This window comes from Manis javanica, chromosome 12 (genome assembly GCF_040802235.1).
Source record: "Manis javanica isolate MJ-LG chromosome 12, MJ_LKY, whole genome shotgun sequence".
Lineage (NCBI taxonomy): Eukaryota > Metazoa > Chordata > Mammalia > Pholidota > Manidae > Manis > Manis javanica.
The window spans coordinates 16747948-16770659 of NC_133167.1; the positions used below are offsets into that span (position 1 = coordinate 16747948).

The 22712-nt window shown below is 45.9% G+C and overlaps 3 protein-coding genes across 15 annotated transcripts; 1 reads left to right on the forward strand and 2 right to left on the reverse strand.

Annotated features, from left to right (window-relative positions):
• On the reverse strand, positions 1–3486 carry STK16 (serine/threonine kinase 16). 3 transcript variants are annotated; one of them, XM_017657460.3, is made up of 8 exons: positions 3375–3486; positions 2838–3027; positions 2042–2261; positions 1646–1779; positions 1357–1477; positions 1135–1230; positions 597–718; positions 1–483 (listed from the first exon to the last, which is right to left on the reverse strand). In XM_017657460.3, the coding sequence occupies exons 2-8, from the start codon at positions 2921–2923 to the stop codon at positions 345–347; spliced, it is 918 nt and encodes a 305-aa protein (XP_017512949.1). In that variant the 5' UTR covers positions 2924–3027; positions 3375–3486; the 3' UTR covers positions 1–344. The 3 variants fall into 3 exon arrangements, with proteins under 3 accessions (XP_017512949.1, XP_017512859.1, XP_073074191.1); XM_017657370.3 differs by lacking the exon at positions 3375–3486 and adding an exon at positions 3224–3364; XM_073218090.1 differs by lacking the exons at positions 1135–1230; positions 3375–3486 and adding an exon at positions 3224–3364.
• GLB1L (galactosidase beta 1 like) lies at positions 3454–16505 on the forward strand. Of its 8 annotated transcripts, XM_073218080.1 has the most exons (18): positions 3467–3664; positions 4055–4154; positions 4881–5007; positions 5188–5354; positions 5603–5753; positions 5934–5994; positions 13023–13117; positions 13217–13391; positions 13480–13538; positions 13644–13765; positions 13875–13915; positions 14113–14231; positions 14454–14627; positions 14729–14818; positions 14935–15048; positions 15339–15470; positions 15702–15917; positions 16081–16505. In XM_073218080.1, the coding sequence occupies exons 3-18, from the start codon at positions 4939–4941 to the stop codon at positions 16348–16350; spliced, it is 2055 nt and encodes a 684-aa protein (XP_073074181.1). In that variant the 5' UTR covers positions 3467–3664; positions 4055–4154; positions 4881–4938; the 3' UTR covers positions 16351–16505. The 8 variants fall into 8 exon arrangements, 7 of the variants coding, with proteins under 7 accessions (XP_073074183.1, XP_017512662.3, XP_017512745.3 ...); XM_017656847.3 differs by lacking the exon at positions 4055–4154 and having other exon boundaries at positions 3469–3664; XM_017656982.3 differs by lacking the exon at positions 4055–4154 and having other exon boundaries at positions 3471–3664; positions 14553–14627.
• ANKZF1 (ankyrin repeat and zinc finger peptidyl tRNA hydrolase 1) lies at positions 16453–22649 on the reverse strand. 4 transcript variants are annotated; one of them, XM_017656650.3, is made up of 14 exons: positions 22527–22649; positions 22052–22221; positions 21109–21221; positions 20783–20885; positions 20466–20659; positions 19960–20072; positions 19715–19862; positions 19200–19428; positions 18862–19005; positions 17736–18219; positions 17465–17576; positions 17183–17350; positions 16963–17048; positions 16453–16753 (listed from the first exon to the last, which is right to left on the reverse strand). In XM_017656650.3, the coding sequence occupies exons 2-14, from the start codon at positions 22197–22199 to the stop codon at positions 16630–16632; spliced, it is 2166 nt and encodes a 721-aa protein (XP_017512139.3). In that variant the 5' UTR covers positions 22200–22221; positions 22527–22649; the 3' UTR covers positions 16453–16629. The 4 variants fall into 4 exon arrangements, with proteins under 4 accessions (XP_017512139.3, XP_017512061.3, XP_036872189.2 ...); XM_017656572.3 differs by having other exon boundaries at positions 22460–22614; XM_037016294.2 differs by having other exon boundaries at positions 22464–22599.
• Positions 22650–22712: the final 63 nt, after the last annotated feature.

Consider the following 22712-nt stretch of genomic DNA (forward strand, 5'->3'; position numbering starts at 1 on the left):
CCAAGCTGCTTTAATTTTATTCTTCTATTTATACATTCTCCTGCTCCCAGACTTAGAGGCAGACCATGATGTAACCTCAGCAGTCCCACTCGGGGCCTTTACCAGACTCTACCAGTTTCCCTCCCCGATCCCGTACTCTCACTCATCCCAGCTCAGTCAGGGACCCTGCCCAGTTGTTGCCCTTTGAGGTAAGAGAGCAGAAGCAGAGATAGAAGACTGAGCTGACTGTCCCAACTCCCCTTCCCCATCTACAAGACAGCAATCCTGGAGAGAATCGACGGACATTCTAATGAGGGATAGAAACCTCTTTCCAAGGCACCTTCTCAAAGTGGTCGCTGGTTTGTTCAGATCTGGGTAGTGTGCTGGCCCAAAGCTGGGGGTTGCAATGCCTCCAACTGACCGAGGATGACAGGAATGAGAGGACGCTGCTGGGGATCTACAGTCATCATCGAGGCCAGCAGCTGCCGCACTGCTGAAGAATGCCTGTGGAAGGAGGCAGGCAGCGTGACTGGAGGGTGCCCATCCCCCCGCTAAGGCTCCAACTCACTAATGTCAGGGAAGTGTCAGAAATGCTTGGTGCTCCTTTTATTGCTCACCTGGGGCTCTGTGGGATACTGAGTTGGTTCTGCACAGCAAGGGCCACACTGTCACCTTTCTGGAATACCATGTCATAAGGTCCTTCCCCAAACATCATGGCATACAGCACACAGCCTAGGGACTGAGCATAACTTGGTTATTCCTTGGAAGGGGACCAGTGGAGGTGATAGCTCTCCTCTTAATTCTGTAGTGAAAGATGACCATACAAGCTAAAAGGAATATGCCAACTTCAGCCACATGACACCACCAGGGCCCAGAGAAACTGCCAGTTAGCTGGAAGCCTCTGCACCCCTTGCTGAGCCACTGCCTTCAGTCCTGACATTTAGCTGCACCCATCCTGTTCAGAGGGTGGATTATACCACTTCTTGAGCAACTGAGTACAGTGTGAGGAACAGTTCCCAGGAAGGAAGTTGAGGGGGTTGGGGCCATACATGGTTCCTGGGGCCCCATGCACTTGAAACCAAAGATCTCCTACATTCCACTGTAGGTATAGAGTAGCACTCCTCCCTACCCAGATCCCACCTACATTCTCCTCACCCAGACATCAGTCCGCTCATCAATGACACAGTGGCTCTGCACAGAGAAGAGCTCCGGGGCCCGGTAGGAGATGGTGCACCGCTGGGCTGCCCAGTCCTGGAAGAGTGGCCCCAGAGCTCAGAAGTGGGGTACAGATCATGGTCATGTGACCAAATGGAGGCATGCACTAGAAGGGGCTGGGGATGGGGGCAAGGTGGGCAAAGAAACTGGACACTCCCTTACCTGTAGGGCCAGAGCCTGGCGTGAGCCCTCCACATGAATGCATGCTTGATTCATGGAACCCAAGTCCATTAAAACCGGCTGTCCCTCATCTCCAAGCAAGATATTGGTGGGCTTCAGGTCTCTGTAGCAAAGTGGAAATGACGTATGAGCAATTCTGGACAGTGAGGCTTGAATCCCAGTGGGCAAAAGAATCATGGAGGCTGTGCCTTGGGAGATCAGAGCCCTCTCACTTCTCTGGGTGAAGCTCTTCCTTTCTGCCCCATCAAGTATACTGGGCCCTCCCACTGACCTGTGAGCATAACCCTTGGCATGAATGGCCTCAAGGCCTCTGCAGATACCAATCAGCAACTGAAGAATTTGCTCTTCAGTCAAGAAGTTGCCTTTGTCCTTCAGGCTTTCTATCTCGGTCCACAGCGTGCCTCTCTGCAACACAAATTTCCCCACAGTGGTGATGTTTTCTTGAGCCTCTACTCCCTGAGCCTGATTCCTTCCCTATGTTGAAGCCTATCAACCCTCTCACTGCACAAATCACACACGCCAGTCCCACTTGGGTTCCTCTAAACCCCAAATCTGAAGTGGTCAAACTCAGGACATGGCTTCTGCTTCTTAACATGCTTGCCTGCTCACACAGCCCTGGGTAGATGTCTCTGTTGCAACCCCCTCCATAACTAGGAGACTTTCTGACCTTGAAGAAGGGTAGCAATAGCCAGGCCTCATGTTTTGTGCCTCGCTCCCTCAGACAACAGGCCACAAGGCGAAGTATGTTGGGGTGATGGAAGAGGCGATGCATGTCTGCTTCCCGCTGGGCCTCTTCCCGGTCCTGCTGCTCATGACACAGGATTCGCTTCAGGGCGTAGAAGTGTCCGTCATGTAACCCTTCCACTAGGTCCACATAGCTGAACCCACTGTGGGCCAAAGGGGTTAGTGAAGGACCACAGTCATCTCCCACACTGCTTGGACTCAGAGGAATTCCCTGAGAAGATGGGGGTGTCTTTCTCATTTAGTAGAAACCCTCCCAAAATGTGGCTGTAAGAGAAATCTGAAGAATATTACACTTCAAGCTCAAGAGCAGGGACAGAGTAATCTTTGAGGTCCTGTGGTCCTAATGCAGTGCGTTGCAAATGACAGATGTTCAGTAAGTATTAAATAAAATAATAGTCAATGTTAATCAAGTGCTATGAGCCAGGCATTAGGTGAGGCATTTTATATGCATTGTCTCATTTGATCCTCACAGCTCCATCAGTGACACAAGATAATTATCTCTATTAAGCAGATGAACAGATCATGGCTTATTAAGGTCACCCAAGGTAGATTTAGGAAGCCTGGCTCCTGAATCCACTTTCTTGGCTACCATGTCCCTAGGCTCTGTCAGGTCAATTAAAGGATAAGTTAAAGGATAAAACCTTTGTGGCTCTATCATGTGCAGACTCCTTCAATCACCCTAATCCTGGGGACTAGCTAAGTGATTTCCAAACACTCACCCCTCCCCCAGTTTCTGGATGAAGAGGTAGCGCTTATTGTCAATGATGACAGTTCCCCGAGAGCAGACACACAGCGCGTGGCCCATTGTGTCTCAGTCATCCTCCTCAAGGACGGTCTGAGGTTGCTGAAGGGTTCGTCCAGGGTGAGTGGGCTCTTTCAGGCGATGCGCTGGGGGCCCAGTGGATCGTGCTGGAAGGAAAAGAATGGTAGGATTGTGGGCCACGCCCATTCCAGACAGCCCCAGAAGTACCAACGTTGAAAGCTCGGACCCAAGTCTCGGAACCTAGAGGCCCAGGAGACGCTTCCACGCAGAAGGCCAGGGTCAGGTGCCTTAAAGCCTCAGCACGCAGCGACTACCAGGCCGCTTCCTCCAACTCCAGCCCACCTTTGAGCGGCCCCCTCTCCCACTACTGTAAGGCCGCAAAGCCAGGATATAGGGTAGTTCCGCTGGTGCGAGGCTCGGGCCCATTCATTGAGTTCCACCCCCAAATCCGCGCGCAGAAACCAGGGAATGCCAGCCGGGACTCCCCACTGACCTGGTTTAGTCCCGCGAGACGCTCCAGCTACCGGAAGTATTGATTGCGTCATCAGTCGGCGCCGGCACTATGGCCCGCGGTATCTTAGCAACGTCTGGGCTTTCGGGCTATGTGGGGGCTCGGAGCTCAGAGGCCAGAGTCAGGCTAGGCCTGGGGGAGGACGGGTCTCAGGACCCGAGGGTTCCACGTCTGGCCTGCAGTAGGGGGCAAGACGCGAGCACCTACGCTAAAGGGGAGCAAAGCCGGGCGCGGCGCGAGGCCCCCAGGACCTCCATCTCCCAATGCCGGAGGTAGGAGGCTTCATACCTCCAGCGCGCTGAGTGGCGGACTACATACAGTTCAGCCTGGAGAGAGATGCAGGGAGGGCGGGTGCTGGCGGCGTGGACCCCTGGAACCCCGGCCACTGTTACTCCGGGCTCTGGCCTGTATCTCACACTACCCTAGTCTCAACAGTTAAGACCTCAGACTTTTAAACCAACTGGGGTCTAAATCCGGTCTTAATAGCTTACTAGCTATATGACCTCGGACAAATTACATAACCTCTCAGAGGCTGTTTCCCTAACTGTAAAATAGTTACAAAATACCTAAGGTTAAGTGCATAAACCATGAGGCCAGACTTACCTAGTTTAAATCCCAGCTCTATAAAACTTGGACAGGCCACCTAATATTTCTGTCCCTAGATTTCCTCGTCTATGAAATGGGAATGAAAATTACCGCAGGAAGTTTGAAAATTAAATCAGATGTAAAGTGCTTAGCACAATATCTGACACAAAGCCCTCAGTAAGTGTCAATATACAGAAGTTAATGTTTTATTATTATTATTATTTTTTTTTTACCCTAATCTTTATATCCCAGTTTTGGGTCTATGGAGGCAGCAGTAATGGAAATTCAGATTCCCAAGCCTTGGCACCAAGCGGTTGTCCTTGACAACTCTTGCCCAGGCAGGCAGGGATAAATTGAAGAGTGGTGTACATTCAAAGATGTAATGGCTGGGTTGGTCTCTTTTGCTGAGACAGGGTGCTCCAGGAAAAAAAGATCCTTCTTGTAACGTGGTAGCCCCTTTTCACACCACTGGGAAGATCTTCCTACCATTTCTCTTGTTTCTGAATCAGTTTCAGCTCCCGGGTGCTGACATTCATTTATCTAGATGTAACCTGCTGTGTGCTGGGCCCTATGCTAGAAGCTGAAGATTCAAAATGGCCAAGACATATTCCCCAACCTCAGGGAACTTAATCTAGTGGAACACACAGCTTCTCAATCTTGAATGTGTTCAGGATCACCTGGGGATCTTGTAAAAATACAAATTCTGATGCTGTAGGTCTGAGGTAGGACCTTGGACTCTGCATTCCTAACAAGCTCTCAAGTGATGCTGATGGTCAGTTCAAGATGTAGAGGATTTTATAAACTTGTAAAGTAGCGGGTGGCTGCAGGGTGAAGACAAAGTTCAGGCTAATCTGGCAATTTGAGGTGGTCTCCGCCTCCTTGCTCGCTGAGCTTTCCTCCCAGGAATCCACCACGTGACAGTCGGATTGCCGTCTCTGGCTAGAGGAGCCCTGTTAGCGCCATGGCTCCCAAGAAGCCTCTCTGCCTTCCCTCCCTGCTGCTGCCGATCCTGACGCTGCTGCTGCCCCAGGTAAAATGAGAGGATTGAAGCTGGCTGGGTGCGGTGAGGCAGAATCAGATCTGGCAGAGGAGATAAATGAAGTGAAAATAACAAAACAATTGGCAGGTCTAGTTCCACCTTCTCTACTTTTGGCAGAGGCTGACTGCCGCAGCTCCAGAGCTTTGCTGAGCATGGTCCCTCCCTTTGTAGGCCGGCACTCGGTCGTTCGTAGTGGATCGAGATAATGGCAGATTCCTCCTGGATGGGGTCCCGTTCCGCTACGTGTCTGGCAGCCTGCACTACTTTCGGGTACCTCGGGTGCTTTGGGCTGACCGGCTTTTCAAGATGCGAATGAGTGGCCTCAATGCTGTACAGTTGTAAGTGCCCACAGAGCCCTGGAGGGATGGGATTTACTCTTCGTACCACCACTTTACTGGTTGGAGGCAGGAGGATCGGCAGGGTGGGACAAGGGGTTAGAGCTCCAGGGCCTTCAGGCCTAGGGTGGTTAAGAGAGGGCCAGGACCTCCTTCTAACAGCTTCCTGGTCATTCTCTGCAAGGCCTGAGCCCTTAGGCCTTCCCCAGCATCTCCCTGCCTTGGGCCCTGTTATCCCCTTCCTTTCTCAGTTATGTACCCTGGAACTACCATGAGCCAGAGCCTGGGGTCTATAACTTCAATGGCAGCCGGGACCTCATTGCATTTCTGAATGAGGCAACTATAGCGAACCTGTTGGTCATCCTGAGACCAGGACCGTACATCTGTGCAGAGTGGGAGATGGTAAGTTGGAGAAGGAATAGAACCAAAGCCACCCATGAGCAGTTCCTAGACTGCTTCCATCTGCCCATACTCCAGGGTCACTTCAGCACCATACTCAACTTCCTCCCTTCTTACTCCCCTACTCCACCCTGAAACCACGAAACCTGCATGCTTCTTAGTTTGTCTTTGTGTTTATCTCAGGGGGGTCTCCCAGCCTGGTTGCTTCGAAAACGTACAATTCATCTGAGAACTTCAGATCCAGGTGAGTTGAAACAAAAGATTTAACACAGAAAAAGCCAATGAAAACAACAAAGGGGGTCATTTGGGTGCCCCAAACAGAGACCATCCCCAAATTGGAGATCATGTGTTCAAATATTTATTGAGGTTTCCTTCGTGCCAAGCAGAATGCTAGAAACTGGGGGATTAGACAGACCCAGTTCCTGTTCAATGGAGCTTAGAGTGAAAGAAACAGATTTAAAAACTAAGAACCTATAAGATTATTACAAACTGTAAAAATACCACACAAGGAAAACACAAGTGTTTGAGATTGTGAGTAATAGAGGGGGCTTTTTTTACGTAGGGGGTCAGAAGAGGCTTTTCTGAGAAGATGACTTTTCATTTGACTGTAGGGAAAGGAAAGCTTTGGTAAAATAAAAAGTGAGGCAAGAGGACTGGGTAGAGGGAATGGTATATTGTAAGGCCCAGAGATGGGAAAGAACATGGCATGATTGTGGTCAGCATGGCTGGAGCACTGCAGGTAAGGGAGAGAGTAATAGGACATGAAATTGTACATAGAAACTATCAAGCAGGAACTTGTAGGCCATTGTAAGAGGTTGGCATTTTATTCTAAGGACAGTAGAAAGCCATTTAAAGACTTTAACCAGACCTCTCTGATTTGTTTTCATATAACTTTGGCTTAGATATGGAGAATTGATTGAGAAGAACAAGGGTTGAGGTAGAGAAATTAATTGGGAGACTGTGACTTTAGTTGACGAGAGAGGATGACTTCTGCACCAAGATCATGGTGGAAATGGAAAGAAGAGGGCAGAATTGAATTACAGGTTGGAGATAAAAATCACCAGGACTTGTTGATCGATTTTGATGGGAGACAGAGGGTCAAGGCAGTGTGGGTAGGATCAGGAAAGGAAGGAATCAAGTCTCTGGCCACTCAAAATGGGGGTATCATTTACTGACATAAGGAAGATAGAGAAGACTATGAGTGGCAAAGGAACAATTTTGGGGGGGAAAAACAATACTTCTGGTCATGGTGAATTTTTATCATGTCACACTCAAGTGAGGATATTAAGTAAGCAATAGGATCTGTGAGTGTGAGGCTTAGGGGGAGGTCTGAGCTAGAGATATAAATTTAGGATTCATCAGTCTAAAGATGGCATTTAAATCCATGCCATACTAAGACATCATCTGGGGGAAGAGTATAGAGAAAGAAAAGATGAGAACTCAGGATTAAGCTCTGAGATGCCCAATATTTCAGGGAGTTTGGATTTCATTTCAGATACAAAGAGAAAGTCATTAGAGCAAAAAGAATAATTCTATCTGATTTATACCTTTTAAAAAGATCACTCTGGTAAAATGTCTTATACCTGACTCTACAAGTACTATTCCACTTCTTAGGATGTGAGAGCTTTATGCCCCTTTAGCATTTCCCAAACTCAGTCGACTATGAAATACACTTAAAAATAATAAAGCTCTGATGGAACACTGACATGCAGTCTTTGCTTTTCTTCATTGCTAAATCCGTGGTGATTTCTTAGGCCTCACCCTCCTTGACCAAACAGCAGGATTCAGCACAGTTGATCACTGTTCTTTGAAATGCTCTTCTCTCAGCTTCCAAGATATCACACTTATCTGGTCCTGCTCCTCCCCCCACAATCTTTCTAGTCACTTTTTCTTTCTCTTACTGGTTCTTCTCCATTTCCCTTTCTGCTAAATGCTGTTTTAGGGCTCATGCTTGGACCTTCTCTCTTCTGTGGTCACTCCCTGGATGATCTCATCCATTCATCCATTCATGTAGCTTTAAATTCCATCTAATAGCTAAAGACTGAAATTCCCAGTCAGAACCCTCCCCTGGCCTCCAAAAGCATATATTCAAATGCCTACTTAACTTCTGCTTTTGAAGATCTAAAAAGCACAATGATAAAACTAAGCTCCTGGTATAGCCCCTAAACCAGCTATTCCTGCAATCTCCCCATCTCAATTAGTGGCAACTCCATTTTCCAACTGATCAGACTAAACACTATTATGTAATTCTTCATGTCTGTCTTCCTCTCACACCCCATATTCAACCCATCAGAAAATCCTGTCAGCTTTGCCCTCAAAATATATTGAATTCAGTTACTTTGCATTATTCACACTGCTCCAAACCACTTCTCTCAGCTGGATTATTTAACTAGCTTCCTAACTGGTTTCCTTTCTTTACCCCTCCTTTATGTAGTCTATTTTCAATACAGCAGCCAGTGTGAGCCTGTTAAAATACGTTTAAATCATGTTTCAGATCATGTCATTTCTCTGCATAAACCTCTCTAGTAAGTTCCCATCTCATTCAGAATATGAACCATGGATTCCTTAAAATTATCTGCTATGTTCTACCTAATTGGCCAGTCACCTCCCTGACATCTACTCTTCCCTCCCAGCATACACACTTGCCTCATTGCTGTTCTTCAAACCCCAGTGGGCATGTTCTTGCCTTGAGTCGTGTGCACTTGGGGCTCCCCCTGGCTTTCAGCAGAATTACCTTTCAGTGAGGCCTTCCCTTGGCCACCCTTTAAAATATATGTTCCATGATTGATTGGGACATACATGATTGATTGGGCTGTACTATTTTGCATTTTGCATTTTTCTTCCTTTTCTTAACTTGAAATACAACCAATACACAATATTATATTGGTTTCAGTTGTACAACGTACTGATTTGACAGTTACTTAATTACTAAATGCTCAACACAGTAAGTATAGTTACCATCTGTCAACATACAAAAAAATTGTTATACTGTTGACTGTATTCCCTATGATGTACTTTAATTCCAGTTTGCACCTCTTTATTCCTTTCATCTATTTCACCACTCCCCTCCCACATTCTGCTATGGCAACCACCAGTCTGTTCTGTGTTTATGAGTCTATTTCTGTTTTATTTGTTTATTTGTTTTGTTTTTTAGGTTCCACATACAAGTGAAATTATATGGTATTTGTCTTTCTCTGACTTATTTCACCTAAGATACTTTCCAGGTCCATCCATGTTGTCACAAATGGCAAGAATTCATTCTTTTCTATGGCTGAGTAATATTTCATTGTATATGTAATTATTGATAGCTATGTACTTATTGCTATTTTGTTGGTTTTCTGGTTTTCATCATTCTTCAACTGATCCTTTCTTCTCTTGCTCTCTTGCCTTGTGCATGACTTTTGGTGTTATGGTTGAATTCCTCTCTATTTTTTGTGTATCATACATTTTTGGTTTGGGGTTACCATGGGGTTCATACAATATCCTTTGTATACAGCAGTGTATGTCAAATTGATCTGACCCCACCTTTCATATCCTCCTTCCTTGCTTAATTTTTTCTCCTGGGCATTAATGCAGTAGATTTTTTTAAAAATTTTTTTCTATTAAGGTATCATTGATATACACTCTTATGAAGGTTTCACATGATCAACACTGTGGTTACTACATTCACCCATATTATCAAGTCCCCCCCAACCCATTGTAGTCACTCTCTATCAGTGTAATAAGATGCCACAGAGTCACTACTTGTCTTCTCTGTGCTATACTGTCTTCCCCATGATCCCCCTACACCATGTGTGCCAATCATAATGCCCTTCAATCCCTTTCTCCCTCTCTCCCCATCCACTGTTCACCCCCCCCCTTTGGTAACCATTAGTCCCTTCTTGGAGTCTGTGAGTCTGTTGCTGTTTCGTTCCTTCAGTTTTGCTTTGTTGTTATACTCCACAAATGAGTGAAATCATCTGGTACTTGTCTTTCTCCTCCTGGCTCAATTCACTGAGCATAATACCCTCTAGCTCCATCCATGTTGTTGCAAATGGTAGGATTTGTTTTCTTCTTATGCTGAATAATATTCCATTGTGTATATGTACCACATCTTTATCCATTCATCTACTGATGGACAATTAGGTTGCTTCCATATCTTGGCTATTGTAAAGAATGCTTCAATAAACATAGAGGTGCATATGTCTTTTTAATCTGTGATCTCGTTTTCTTTGGATAAATTCCTAGGAGTGGAATTTCTGGGTCAAATGGTATTTCTATTTTTAGTTTTTTGAGGAACCTCCATATTGCTTTCCACAATAGTTGAACTAATTTACATTCCCACCAGCAGTGTAGGAGGGTTCCCCTTTCTCCGCATCCTCACTAGCATTTGTTGTTCTTAGTCTTTTTGATGTTGTCCTTCCTAACTGGTGTGAGGTGATATCTCATTGTGGTTTTAATTTGCATTTCCCTGATAATTAACGATGTTGAGCATCTTTTCATGTGCCTGTTGGCCATTTGTATTTCTTCTTTGGAGAAATGTCTGTTCATATCCTCTGCCCATTTTTTAATCAGGTTATTTGCTTTTTGGGTGTTGAGGAGTGTGAGTACTTTATGTATTTTGGATGTTAACCCCTTGTCGGATATGTCATTTACAAATATATTCTCCCATACTGTAGGATGCCTTTTTGTCTACTGATAGTGTCGTTTGCTATACAGAAGCTTTTTAGTTTGATGTAGTTCAATTTGCTCATTTTTGCTTGTTTCCCTTGCCCAAGGAGATGTGTTCAGAAAAAAGTTGCTCATGTTTATATTCAAGAGATTTTTGCCTGTTTTCTTTTATATGTATTTAAATTATTTATTTATTTATTTTGGTATCATTAATATACCCTTACATGAACAACACTGTGGTTGCTATACTGCCTTCCCCATGCGCCCCCCTACATTATGTGTGCTAATCATAATGCCTCTTTTCCCCTTATCCCTCCCTTTCCACACACTCTCCCCAATCCCTTTCCCTTTGGTAACTGTTAGTCCATTCTTGGGTTCTGTGAGTCTGCTGCTGTTTTGTTCCTTCACTTTTTTCTTTGTTGTTATACTCCACAGATGAGTAAAATCATCTGATACTTGTCTTTCTCCACCTGGCTTATTTCACTGAGTATAATACCCTCTAGCTCCATCCATGTTGTTGCAAATGGTAGGATTTGTTTTCTTCTTATGGCTGAATAATACTCCATTGTGTATATGTACCACATCTTCTTTATCCATTCATCTACTGATGGACACTTAGGTTACTTCCATTTCTTGGCTATTGTAAATAGTGCTGCAATAAGCATAGGGGTGCATATGTCTTTTTCAAACTGGGCTCCTGCATTCTTAGGGTAAATTCCTAGGAGTGGAATTCCTGGGTCAAATGATTTTTAGTTTTTTGAGGAACCTCCATACTGCTTACTAGTTTACATTCCCACCAGCAGTGTAGGAGGGTTCCCCTTTCTCCACATCCTTGCCAACATTTGTTGTTGTTTGTCTTTTGGATGTTGACCATCCTAACTGGTGTGAGGTGATACTTCATTGTGGTTTTACTTTGCATTTCTCTGATGATTAGCGATGTGGAGCATCTTTTCATGTGCCTGTTGGCCATTTGTATTTCTTCTTTAGGGAAATGTCTGTTCAGATCCTCTGCCCATTTTTTAATTGGGCTGTTTGCTTTTTATTTGTTGAGGTGCATGAGCTCTTTGTATATTCTGGATGTCAACCCCTTATCAGATATGTCATTTATGAAAATATTCTCCCATACTGTAGGATGCCTTTTTGTCTACTGATGGTGTCCTTTGCTGTACAAAAGCTTTTTAGTTTGATATAGTCCCACTTGTTCATTTTTGCTTTTGTTTCCCTTGCCCGGGGAGATATGTTCATGAAGAAGTTGCTCATGTTTATATTCATGAGAGTTTTGCTATATTTTCCTCTAAGATTTTTATGGTTTCATGACTTACATTCAGATCTTTGATCCATTTTGAGTTTACTTTTGTATATGGAGTTAGACAGTAATCCAGTATCATTCTCTTACATGTAGCTGTCTATTTTTGCCAACACCAGTTGTTGAAGAGGCTGTCATTTCCCCATTTTGTATCCATGGCTCCTTTACCATATATTAATTGACCATATATGCTTGGGTTTATATCTGGGCTCTTTATTCTGTTCCATTAATGTATGGGTCTGTTCTTGTGCCATTACCAAGTTGTCTTGATTACTGCGGCTTTGTTGTAGAATGCACTAGATATTTTATCTGTTTTATTCTGCCTCCCTCACTGGAAAGGAAATGCCACAAAGGCAGAGGTTTTTGTCTATTTTGCTATGTATCTCTAACACCTAGACCAGTGCTTGGTGCTTAGTCAACACCCATAAATATGTGTTGAATGAGATTTAATGTATGCTTGGATTAAAGGATGCAATAAAACCTGTGCCTCCTTTTACAGAACACAAAATATAAAGAAATGAAATGTTTTAAGAATACTAAAATATCTTTCATTGAATCCACTTTTGAGTGTATGCCATCTGCTAGGCATTGTCCTCAGTATAGGGATGCAGCAAATGAATCTGACAGAGAAGGTTTCTGCTCACTAGTGGGGAAGACCAACAGGAAACAATTACAGAAATAATTCCTTGAAGTAGTATGCCATTGACATGAGGGTGTGGAATAGGGGGAATCTCCCGTAATCTGGAATATTAAAGGTTTTCTTGAAGAAGTGAAATAAAAGTTAAGACCTGAAAATTGAGTTGGAGTTGGGTAGGTAAAAGAGGTGGAGAGGAAGTGTCAGGTGTAGGTAAAAACATGCATGAAGATCCTGAGGATGAATCAACAAAAAGCACAAATAGGAGTTGAGAATTTAAGGCATAATCCCAAATACATACTGATCTTTCAATTGATTACTTAGATCACATGATTGTCAGTTACATCAGGGTCAGACATTCTGCATTTCTTCAAATTTCCATGCTACTTCATAGCAATCTCAAGTATATACTGATTACATAATAATAGCTCCAAATGATGTGTTTAACATTTTTCTTTTATTTAAAAAATAAATTTACAAGAAACACTGCTATAAGGTTTCCTATGCTTAGATTACCATGCAAATATCCAGGTGCTTCTGACAAGAGTCACTGCTTCTCAGACTTAGTCGCAGACAAGCAGGATGCGGTCTCCCATCTAGAGTTCAGGCAGCATTGATACTAGGGGTTGGGGCTGCAGAGGTGGTGGTGCTCCAATGAGCACAGCACTGCTTCTTCTTTTAGACTTCCTTGCTGCAGTGGACTCCTGGTTCAAGGTCTTGCTGCCCAAGATATATCCATGGCTCTACCACAATGGGGGCAACATCATTAGCATCCAGGTACAAGTGGAAAGTTGACTGGGCAAGGGAAAGGAAGAGCCAGGTGTCCTTAACCTTCTCCACCTTATAGCTGACTTCACTTTTCCTTTCCCCTGGCAGGTGGAAAATGAATATGGTAGCTACAGGGCCTGTGACTTCAACTATATGCAGCACCTGGCTGGGCTCTTCCGTGCACTGCTAGGAGATAAGATCTTACTCTTCACTACAGATGGGCCTGAAGGACTCAGATGTGGCTCCCTCCAGGGACTCTTTACCACTGTAGATTTTGGCCCAGGTCTCCTGAGCAAGGGTTAGGAGTGGAGTCTAGGGAAAGGGCACCTCATCTATGAAGTTTACCTTTCACCTTTGCTTCCTTCCTGCAGCTGACAACATGACCAGAATCTTTACCCTCCTTCGGAAGTATGAACCCAATGGGCCACTGGTGAGGAGCCAGAGCAGGGAGGGCAATCAAAGCAAGAGTCAGGGTTAGGAATGGGTCTAACTCAGTTCCCATTTCTCTCACGGCTCCTTTCACTTCACATTCCAGGTGAACTCTGAGTACTACACAGGCTGGCTGGATTACTGGGGCCAGAATCACTCCACACGGTCCATTCCAACTGTAACGAAAGGACTAGAGAACATGCTGAAGTTGGGAGCCAGTGTGAACATGTAACTGGAAACACTGGGGCCAAACATGCATCTATAGACTGGGTGTTGGGATGAAAGTTAAGATTCAGTGGGTAAGCTTTTACCCCCCTCCCCCACCTCCTCCACTCAGGTACATGTTCCATGGAGGTACCAACTTTGGATACTGGAATGGTGAGTCCAGATCGTCCCTGGGACAGAAAGGAGGTTGTAAGGAAATAGAATCTGAGGTCTGGTTGGATTAGGATGTCTAGAAGCTGGATATGGCCACCAGTGCCCCCTCTAATGGCAAAAGTCTCTGCATGAATTTCTTTGGTTAGTGTCTATCATCCAAAAGATATGTTAAATGAATTAAATTGGTTCAACCCCAGGTGCTGATGAGAAGGGACGCTTCATTCCAATCACTACCAGCTATGACTACGATGCACCAATATCTGAAGCAGGGGACCCCACACCTAAGCTTTTTGCTCTTCGAAATGTCATCAGCAAGGTGCCTTACCACTTCATTAAGCACCAAAGTCTTTTATTTTATTAAGTTGGGGGAAGGGAGGGTCCAAATTATTTGTAAAGGGATCCCATAAATCAGTGGTTGTGGTTTGGGCCAGTGCCCTCTGAGCATCCTATTGAAGCATTTCTTACCACCTAAATGGGAATACCTGGGGAAATACAAGTTTGTACAAAATTACAGGATCGATCTTTCTGACCCCTGAAGGCCTTCCCTGGACCCCAGGTTAAGAACTCTGCACAGGGGTCTCCAAATAGGGATTATTTGTATGGTTTTCCTATGGTTCCTAAGAGAATTTGGGCTCAGTTCCAGGAAATTCCCTTGGGACCTTTACCTCCCCCCAGTCCCAAGATGATGCTCGGACCTTTGACCTTGCACCTGGTAAGCTCCTCCCCATCTTTTCCTTATTCTCTAAATACTCCAACCTTCCCTGCCCTCTGATACTTCCATCTTATTCTGATACTCCCCACTTACTCTAATAGGATGGGGATTTGCTGGCTTTCCTAGATTTTCTGTGTCCCCAAGGGCCCATCCACTCAATCTTGCCATTGACCTTTGAGGCTGTCAAACAGGTAAGGCATAATCCCACATCTGGTCGGTATGGCAACCTTCCTCAGCTGGGCATTTTCCCCACAGTATCCTTTTTTATCTCTCAGTTCACCTTAAGTCCTCATTCTTCCACACCCAGGATCATGGTTTTATGTTGTACCGGACCTATCTGACCTATACTATTTCTGAGCCAACACAATTCTGGGTGCCAAACAATGGAGTCCATGACCGAGCCTATGTGATGGTGGATGGGGTAAGAAACCTAACTTCAGGCTACCTTGTGAATGCATTTTTTCTCTTTCCCAGCACCCCTTAGCCTTAAGTGTGCCACCTTTTCCTACTGCCTGCCCACATTTGCAAGGGGTCCAGGGATAAGCTGGAATAAGGGAGAGCTTCACTAAGGACAAGTCTGTAGAATGATAGGTAACTAACCAATGGGCTACATTCTCTTTGTCCTCCAAATAAGTGTCCTCATTCAACTTCCTGTATGGTAGCTACGAGCTAGATGCTGAGCCCTCCTCTCATAGGTCCTCTAATCCACAGGTGTTTCAGGGTGTTTTGGAACGAAACATGAAATACAAACTATTTTTGATGGGGAAATTGGGGGCCAAACTGGATGTCTTGCTGGAGAACATGGGGAGGCTCAGTTTTGGGTCTAACAGCAGTGACTACAAGGTAAGCTAGCTTTGCCCACCCTCTTGCCCCCATATACTCTTACTGACCAAACTCTCTTGGAAAGATAGGGGCCTGATGGAAGATAAACATCTCATTGTCTAAGGAGTTAGGCAGCAAAGCAGTGGCTTATGGGGTTCTGACACAGTCACTAATTGCATTCTAGGGCTTGCTTAGGGATAGTCTGGCCTTTATGCTTAATGAATGATGAATTTTCATTTGCCTTCTTCACAGGGCCTTTTGGAGCCACCAATTCTGGGGCAAACAATCCTTACCCATTGGCTGATGTTCCCTCTGAAAGTTGATAAGCTTGTAAAGTGGTGGTTTCCCTTCCAGTTGTTAAAAAGGTCACATCCTGAAACTCCCTCCGGTCCTGCCTTCTACTCGGCTACATTTCCAATTTCAGGCTCAGGCGGGGACACATTTCTCTTTCTACCTGGATGGACTAAGGTATTGCTGATAGTGATGATCAGGGTGGGGGCAGGGTGATGAGAGGAAAATCAAGAAAGGATGAGGAGCGGAAATTTCTTCTCTGACTGGAAATCCTAAAGGGGATGATTCTACCCACTGGGGAGCTGACTCTTTATTTCCCTCTCTCCTCCCTCCTTCCCAGGGCCAAGTCTGGATCAATGGGTTTAACTTGGGCCGGTACTGGACAAAGCGGGGGCCACAACAGACCCTCTACGTGCCAAGACCCCTGCTGTTTCCTAGCGGAGCCCTCAACAAAATCACATTGCTGGAGCTAGAAAATGTGCCTCCCCAGCTCCAAGTCCAATTTCTGGATAGGCCCATCCTTAATTGCACATTGCACAAGACATACATCTACTCCCTCTCAGCTGGTGTACAGGGTACCTCTGAACAGTGGGCACTGAAAGGAAGGTAACCCTTGGACCTAGGTCATGGAATGGGCAGGACCCCTTGGTGCTGGCCATGGTGACTATAAGGAACAAAAGGCCACTAGGCCAAAATGTAAGTACAAGCGCAGTTTCCTTGCCAAACTTTATTGTGATTAAAGTTCCAGAGACAGTAGCAGCTCCACACATTTCTGTGGCTCTGTCTTTGCCCTGGTTCCTGAGTGTCCCTCACCCTTCCAAATACTCTCATTTTGTGGGAAAGAAGAAACCTAGGGCCAGTGTGAATGTGTTCTCTCAGGGCCCACAGTTCAGGAAAAGGGTTTCCTGGCTTGGCAGCGATGATCGTGGAGGCAGCGTGTAGAGCAGAAAGAGAAGTCAAGGTAGTGAAAGGGAATGAGTCCTTGGAGGGATGTCCCACAACTCCAGCAGCGTCTGAACAAGAGGAAGAAAAATGGCTGGATAGGTACCCCAGAAACTTGCCAATCCAAGCTCTCCCCATCCCTCCTGCCATTTCTGTTTTTACCTCAAAGGTTCCCAGAAATCTCAAATCCCCTCAACAACCTTTCTGAATACTGTGTAGGCACTAGTTTTACTGGCCCAAACATTTTGGTCTGCCCATCACACCCGCCATGTCCACATACCCAGCACTGATGATTGCAGAGTTGGGGATCTGAGGGGTAGGGGCTCCCAACTGGGCAGCTAGTCGGCGCTCTGCAGCCAGAGCTCTCTGAGGGGAGAGAAACTGCATTAGGAACAGGCCCCAGTGGTGGATCGGGTACCCACGAAGTGACAGCTGCACACTGGAAAGGGATTAGACCTCTAAGGAAGTTTTGCTGCCGAAGAGAAAACCTCCAGCCTCACCTTCTCTCGGTCGCTAAGGGCAGCAAATTGCCGCTGCTCTTCTTGCTCCCGCTCCTCCTGCTCCTGCTGCTTCCGCTGCTGTTCTTCCCGTTGCCGACGGGCTGCCTTCCGCTCCCTTTTCCGGGTAGCCTGCTGTGCCTCCATTTCTGGTGTCAGGGGCCCTGGCACCTGGAGGATTTCCAGGAAGGTATAAGGTAAGATGTATACAAACTGTCTTTGGTAAAACTAAGAAAAGATCTAGCCAGGATGCTTTCCCACTTTGCTTCTCCTTTTCTAGCTGACCTGAGCCTTATTGTAGTCATAAGCATCTGGATTCTTCTCCATGAACCTTCGGAATTCATTGCGTGTTGATCTGTCAGCTGCAACCATATATGGGGGCCGGGCCCGGGAGTCCCTAGGTACGAAAACCCCAAAAAATTGATTCAACTCACTTCCTGAATCTCCCAACATCATTCACATAGACAGAGGGAGCTATCAAGTATCTAATGCCAATGTTAGCCTCCATATCATCTTCTCTAAATCCAAAGGGCTTGGCATGGGGACCCTTACTTACTGCACAGTGGGGTCAGCACCTGCTTCCAGCAGCAGGCGAACCACCAAGCCTCTCCCAGCTGCAGCTGCTGCATGCAGGAGCGTGAAACCACTGGAGCCCAAGGGGGCACTGAGCAGAGACAGAACTCCAGGGTCTACAGGGCTGATAGCTAGCTGGAGTTTCAGCATCCCAACATCTCCAGATCGGCAAGCAGCTAGAAGCACATCCCAGAGCTCTGACTGATCAGGGGTGTTGACTTCTTCCAGGGAAGGCCCCAACGGGACTGCATGTGCCTGGGCTAAGTGTGAGAAAGTCTCCTCTTGAGGTTGCTGGAGAAGAGTCATATGTGCCCCACTGTCCAGGTCTTGGCTTTTCTCCCTCTTACTTCTTTTCCTCCTCCTCCGCTTAGGCAGTGCCTCAAATTCACAAAGATCCAGGGTCCCCAATGTCAACTCTACTAGCTCCAACTCTACTTGGAAGTTGTCCTCTTCCTCTGACCCTGAACCTAAGGACAAATTTGACATGTTAGATCCATCTGAAGATTAAGTAGAGGGTGGAAGGATGTGGGCTGTCCTAGAACATAAGAATGTACACAAAGAGATAATCCAGATCATCTTGAAATGAAATTATTTGTATTTTGTCACTCAAGACAAGGTAGCACATCAAGAGTTGAATCCATCAGTCATATGCAGAAAGGAGGCTCTCAGCCCAGACAGGGACAAGAGTCCCTAGACTCTTCATGAGCAGCCTTAGGCTGGTGCACAACAAAAGAAAGCATGGGAGCAGTGACAGCCAGGCAGACCAAGAGTCTGCAGCCAGGGAAGCCATCCTTAGTTCCAAACCACAGCACCCAGTAAGGCAGGCACATTACGTGAGATTCATGCAACATGTATTCAAGCATCTACTTCATCTAAGACTTTTTTAAAGTACTGGAGATAACAGTGAATGGAAGAGAGCCGATTTGGAAAGATCGGTAAAACATGTCTCGGTAATTACTATGACAGACCCCATGTTATAAATAGACCCATGCATGAGTGTGCTGTGAAGGCTCATCTACAAATAGGGAACTGAGAGCAGGTAACTGCCACCATATTTCCAGGACAGACACCCAGACAGAGATTTGACAATTGCCAGATGGTGCTCAAACCCTGTTTGCGAGAGTCCTCAGTCTTCCCAAGTGTCTCATTTTCATCGTTGGAGACCTGTCTCTCTATAGCCTTCTTCCTCTCTTTCATTGTCTTCCAGCGTGACTGAAGTGAGTCCAACCAGACTGTCTCCCGGGGGTCTTCGCCTGACATAAAACAAAAAAAAAGATGTTTCTCAAGTTTAGCTGAGAAGCCAGCCCAGGTTTTTCTCAATAAAGATGTGATCAGGCTGCAGTCCAAGGTGAGAAAACCATTCATATGCCCAATGAGAACCTGAGGCTTGGGCTGGAAGGTACAGGCTGTGACCTAGGGAGTCTGGGGATCTGGATCAAAGACTCACCATGGACATGCAATGTAGTCAGCTTATGAAGCACACGTTGTAGCTCTCTGAAGGTGGGTCTGCGGGTAGCGAGGGGGATATCCCAAAGTCGGGGATCCCCCCGTTGCAGGGGTGCCCCATGGCCTCCGAAGAACAAGGACCGGCCAGAGCGGGGGGCACGCAGCAATATTGTCCCAGCCTCCCCCAGTGCCTCAGCCCAGCTTGGCCCTGCCAGCAGGTCACGAACATCCTAGGGAAGAGAGTAATTCAGCCCTGCGTATCTTCACTTGGTATTTTAAAATCTCCAATCAAAAAATGGCCCATAGATCATATGTAGGGAATGGGAGGTAGAAGATAACACAGAGAAGAATGAGGGGACTGAGATTGCTGGGGATCCATCCCTATTCTACCTTTGCCTCCCCAGAAATAATGAAGACTGTAAGAATATAGGAGTCATCCAACCATGTATAACATTTAATGAGAAGAGGGAAAGAGTGTGAACTAGGTGGACAACAGACCTAGGATGCCTGACTCACCTTACATAGTGTGACTTCATTGTAGCGCCTCAGGTTGGCTCCAGCAGAGCGAGAAGCCCCACCTCGGGCATCCCGAAGCCCCTGGGCTGTGCCCCGCTTGGCCCGCACTGTGTAGCGGTGAAAGGTTTTATGTACCACCACTTCTCTTCTATAGATAAACACAAACTCAGTACTGGAAACCAGCTGGTACTCCCAGGCTAAAGGGATCCAGTCCATCCTTACCCCAACACACTATCTTCTCTCACCCTTGGAAAATGGCACCAGCAAAGTGACCCGCTGCAGCCATGAGCACCACACAGCATCTGGGACCTCCGCTTTGCAGGGTCTGTAGCAACAGTTCTGGTTCTTCTGGGGGCACCTGGATGACAGAGGAACAGCACAAATATTATCTGTTGCATTCATTAAGAAGCCAAGTGCCAGTATTAAGTGCTTTCACATGCATTATCTTCATTTTATACAGTCACTCTGAGGCTTATCTCCATTTCACAAATAAGTAAATTTGAGGCTTGCAGAGGTAGTCAAGATCAAGTGGCAGGACCATAATTCAAACCTCGATAAGTCTGTTTCCAAATTTAATTCCATTACACTTGACCATTCTAAAATTGGGGCCAATCCAATCCAAGACTGAGCTGTCAAGTGTGATACCCACACCCAGCAGGAAGAAAGGGAAGAAGTGAGAAATGGAGTCAGCTAAGAGAATTAGGGTGAATGCACAAAAGTCTGGACCACAACAACCTGTGTTGTCACTTGCCTGGTGAGGGCCGAGGACACAGCGATAGGCATGAAGAAACTGCCCCTGGGCATTTTGGAAAAGAACACGATGCGGGTGGAACACTTGGGGTCTGATGAGCTTCTCCAACTCAGCCCTCTCCTCGTCCAGTATCTGTAAGTCCTCCTCACTGGCTGAGTCAGAGTCTTCTGATCCTGAGATGCTGGAAAGATCTCCTGAAAACAACATGAGATATATGACTTTGGTGCCTCATCTTTGACTTTCCCTAAAGCTCCTAAACAAGGGCCTTTCTCCACCCCCATGTCCTACTCCCACACAGGTCTCCCCCCAGTCATCACCTGTGCAGCTCTGCTTTTCAAAGTCCAGGGCAGAAAGGAAAGGCTTGTTCTTGAGACGCTGCTTTAGGTTAAACCGATGCCAGTCAAGCTTATAGTGTTCCCTCTGGTAGGAGGCAAGGAGGGAGGCAGACTGTAGAAGTATGCCCTAGCCTGGCATTTTATGGTACCCAAGACCAGTAGTAGAACTCCAGTCAAGTAAGACTGGGTAACCCCAACTGCTTTAGTCAAAACATGGACCTTTACTAAAGACAAATCAAACGTCTACCTCTCCTCACTCACCATTATACTTTTGCTTCTGCCATTTAGCCCTGCACCTGGGCTTTTACCTGTTCCTGGTGGTTCTGGAAGGTTTGGTCACAGGTTGAACAAAGTAACTTCTCTGGAATATCCAGAGGACCCTGGAGTGGTTTTCTTTCTGGGCTTGCTTTCTCCCCTGGATCTAAATAAGGAGAGGGTAATTAGAGGTGGAAAGGAGCCCAAATCCACAGTACCTGGAATTATTTTCAGTGTCTGATACATAAAGAGGATGATATAAAAGAAAGAGAAGGCATGTCCTTGCTTTCAAGGAATTTAGTAATCATAAAACAAGTTACACAGTAATCGCTTCATACAATAAATATGCTTGTGGAAAGATGTATGGAAAATGAATATAGACAGAACATTGCATTTAAATTAACCAAAGGAATTGTTTAGAGGAATCCTATAGGAAACAATTTTTGGTAAGGTTAAAATTATTTTTAACTGCAAAAATCACTTACTGCAGACAATATTTCTAGTTTACATTTCCAATTACAGTGTGCAGTTTCTTTAAAAAAAAAAACAAAGGTTCAAGAAAAACAACCAGAGACAAACTAAAGTTGTACAAAACCAAATTAGTTGTTTTATATTCAGCAAGAAAGAATGATTTGACTGGAATCCTGTTAACTTAGACTATTTCTAGAAATTTTGAAAAAAAATATAGGAATTTTGAAGAGTTTCTGCAGGCAGTGGCATTCCTGTGGCCAAGACATGAGCAATGGCAAGATACTTGTTTGGAGACAATTCGGAGGCCTGTGCTGGAAATAACCCAAAGATGGAATGAATTTAACGTAAATTTTATCCAGCAGAAAAAGATGTCAACAAGGGTTCCTAACCTGGGGAATACCTATAAGAATGTGTTCCTGGAGTGGCAATAAACTCCAAAGACCCCTGTCATGCTCCTCAATGTCCACCCCAAATCTTCCCGGATACCTGGACTCCTCAATAGCCACCCCAAATCTTCCCGGATACCTGGACTAGAAGTCGGCAAAGCTTGAGCCAGAGCCTCGCCGGGAGGGTGGCTCACCAGGCTCAGGCCCTGAAGGACCGGAGCATCCGCATTGAGGTCAAACAGAGAGACCGACGTAGGAACCTGGCCTGCAGCTGGAGCCGGAGACATGGCTAAGAATTACAAGCAGCTCCTGGAGCAGAAAGAGGGGAATAAATTGTTTTCCCAAAGCAAGATTCTACTGCCCCGGCTCCCCCAGCTGCAAGGCTCCTCGGCCGCTCATCCTGGTACCAGGAATCAGCTCTGGATTTAATACGTGACACCAGGCAGCTTCCTCAAAACCACACTCTCTGACCACAAAGAATGAAACGGAGGAGCATTCAGCAACCAAATCGAGTTCAACAGAATTAAAATCACTGAAGTTCCCTAACCGACCGCTCCTCGTAACCGGCGCGATGAGCTCCAGCAATGACCAAAACGCGTGAACTAGGCCCCGACCTCAGAAGCTGCACCAAGGTTCTGGAGGAGCCGAGAGACACGAATAATATAGTTCCAAGCCCGGATTTCTGCAACAACACAACAATCTCGTCACTACGGAGCAGCAAGGAGGACAAACAGGGTCGCCCTCACTCAAGCCCCGCCCCACATAGAGCACACTATTGGTGGTCTGACTGTCCGAGATCC